At 41.7% G+C, this 2,936-nt stretch overlaps 1 protein-coding gene across 2 annotated transcripts in view; it reads left to right on the top strand.

Annotated features, from left to right (window-relative positions):
- Eea1 (early endosome antigen 1) overlaps positions 1–2,936 on the top strand; it is a 92,739-nt gene that overhangs the window by 83,293 nt on the left and 6,510 nt on the right. For both annotated transcript variants that reach the window (XM_005358135.2, XM_026784507.1), the window contains exons 25-26: positions 1,315–1,500; positions 2,308–2,546. In XM_005358135.2, coding sequence (XP_005358192.1) covers positions 1,315–1,500; positions 2,308–2,546 — 425 coding nt within the window. The remainder of the gene's footprint in view (positions 1–1,314; positions 1,501–2,307; positions 2,547–2,936) is intronic.

Raw genomic sequence — 2,936 nt, 5'->3', positions numbered from 1 at the left:
TATTTACATTCATCTGTAAGTGTATTAAATTAGATATTGAGAAAGGACTCACCATGTGATAGACATTTTATTTACATTCATCTGTAAGTGTATTAGATATTGAGAAAGGACTCACTATGTGATAAACATGTTATTTTATTTACATTCATCTGCAAGTGTATAAAATTAGATTGAGAAAGAACTCACTATGGGATAGACACGTTATTTTATTGTTTTTGGCAAATACTATGGCCAGAGTTCTTTATTGCATGATATGCATGTCCATATTGAAACTCCTTTTGTTCTCTGATTACTGAATAAAGCAAAGCAGACACAGAATAAGTTTAGATCTGAAATGAAGTAGAACACTGTTTGAGAAAATGATGTTTACTAGTAATTTATAAACTTGTAAGACTAGATTTAAGAGAGTCTGGTTTTTAAATTATTTTTCTTCTTTAAATTCCTCAGTAATCTTATGGTTTTAACATTTTATCCCTTAGAAACTTAGCTAGGATTCCAGTTGGAGAAACTTTGTACCATTTGCTTTGTGAAGTGACACAGTTTCGTGGGAAAGCTCAATGCTCTCTCAGGCTCCCCTCAGCTTCTCCTCGTCTTCCAGCGAGTGTGATTTTGTAACTCAGAGTGGATCTTATTCAGTATATACTCGGAGTGTAATGCCATGTTTGCTGACTAAATGATCCGACAAACACGTTAAGTGAGCAAACTGAGAGAAAGGTGGAGAGATCTGTTTCAGATAACGTAATTTACACACGTGCATGAAAAGTATGACCCGCATGAAAGACTAGTGAATAGGAAGTAAATAATCTTGCCCTTCGCATCAGTGGTTGGAAATACTGAACTTCAAGACTTGTATGTGAGTTGTGAAAAGCTGCATAGACTTTAGCTGCCATTTGACATGGTGATTAAAAGTTGTCTTAGTGGGCTTTCTGTCACTGTGATGGACACCATGACCAAAAGCAGCCTGGGGAGGAAGGGGCTGTTTCATTCTATGACTCTTGGTTCACACTCCATCACCGAGGGAAGTTAGGGCAGGAACTTGAGGCAGGAACCTGGTGACAGGAACTGAAGCAGAACCATGGAGGAACGCTGGTCAGTGGCTTGCTCAGCCTGCTTTCTTATAGCACCCAGTGGTGAAACCACAGTCAGATGGGCCTGCCCACAGTCAAGAAAATACCTCCCAGGTTTCCCACAGGCCACGTGGGGGTGGCATTTTCTCAATTGAAATTCCTTCTTCAAGTGATTTTTGGCTTGTGTAGACTTAACAGAAAATGAGCTCGGGCACAGGGATGAATTGTTTCTGGCTCTTTTCAACAGGAAGTATCAAACCTCAAGGATGCCAAACAGCTTTTGATTCAGCAGAAGCTAGAACTTCAAGGCAAAGTGGACTCGCTGAAGGCGGCCCTGGAGCAGGAGAAGGAAAGTCAGCGGCAGCTGCGAGAGCAGGTGAAGAAGGAGGAAGAGAAGCAGAAGGAGGAGTTTTCTGAGAAGGAAGCGAAGCTGGTAGGTGAACCAACTTAATGGTGGGATACGTGCTTTAAAGTGGAGCTTTGAATCAGTCCAGGAAGATTTTCTACCTAGAGACTGATTTTTATACTAAAATTAGAAAAGACATCAATTTCATTCAAATTGCTGCTGTTTTAGGAAAGGTTTTATTCTGTAGTCACATTTTAGATAGGTGAAAATCCAATTAGATATATACCAAAGAATCTTTAGTATAGAAACAAGCAAGCAAGCACACAGCCGTAGACCTGGAGGTGTGTGAGTGAAACTGGACACACTCATTCAGAGTAATGTTGCAGACTGGGAGCAGACACTTAGGGTTGGAATTACGATGCCTGGAGTCTGCTTTTCCTTCCCTGCATTGCATTTACCTCCTAGGAAGCATCTGGCTTTCCTTGACTGAACCGACTCCACATCTCACCAGATAACTTTGCCAATTTTTTAGTCGATCTGGAGGGTTTGTGTTACACCTTTGGTGGGTTGATGAGAGACAGAGCATGCATTGAGGCAGGAGACTGTAGCCTTGTCAACAGGGCCTCTGCTTTCTGTTAGCACGTGCCTATTGCTTTGTTCTGCCTGACTACTGGGTCTCCAATTGTAGCCTGGCTGATCGTCATTGCTGCATTATGACATCTGAGCAAACCTACTTAGGTCACACACATGTGCAGAATCAGGATTTTAGTGTGTGATGTAATACATTCTCCTGCCTCCTTTCCAAGCAGTATGATTAGCATCTTTGGTATTTTAATTTCAATATGTAGAAATTTTATTTCTCACTATAGCTCTCCCTCTTCCCCTTTCTCTAAGCATTCTGAAATAAAAGCAAAGGAAGCAGGAATGAAGAAACACGAGGAGAACGAGGCCAAGCTTACCATGCAGGTCACAACATTAAACGAGAACTTGGGCACCGTGAAGAAGGAGTGGCAGTCCAGTCAACGGAGAGTCAGTGAGCTCGAGAAGCAGACAGACGACTTGCGGGGTGAAATTGCTGTCTTAGAAGCGACGGTTCAGAATAATCAGGATGAAAGAAGAGCACTACTAGAAAGGTGATTGACGCCTGATAAAATTAGTTTGCCCCTGCTGGCGGTGGTGGCTGGTACAGGCTTTTAATCCCAGCTGTCAGGAGGCAGAGGCAAGTGGATCTCTGAGTTGAAGGCCAAACTGGTCTACAAAGTGAATTCCAGGACAGCCAGGGCTACACAGAGAAACCCTGTCTTGAAAACAAAAGCAAATTTAAAAATTAGTTTGACCCTATTATAAGTAATCAATTGTCTTATGCCACATTTCCCCACTAAACACGGAATGGAGGAAAGTGTATAACCTCTTCAGGTATATATAAGCAGCCATTAAAAAAAAAAAATCAGACTTAAAGAAAATAGCTCGAACTCAGAGATCCGCCTGCCTCTGACTCCCAAGTGCTGGGATTTTTTTTTTTT

The sequence above is a fragment of the Microtus ochrogaster genome, chromosome 24 (assembly GCF_000317375.1).
Source record: "Microtus ochrogaster isolate Prairie Vole_2 chromosome 24, MicOch1.0, whole genome shotgun sequence".
Taxonomy (NCBI): Eukaryota; Metazoa; Chordata; class Mammalia; order Rodentia; family Cricetidae; genus Microtus; species Microtus ochrogaster.
Note: the sequence above shows the minus strand (reverse complement) of the source record. Positions and strands in the feature narration are given on the sequence as shown.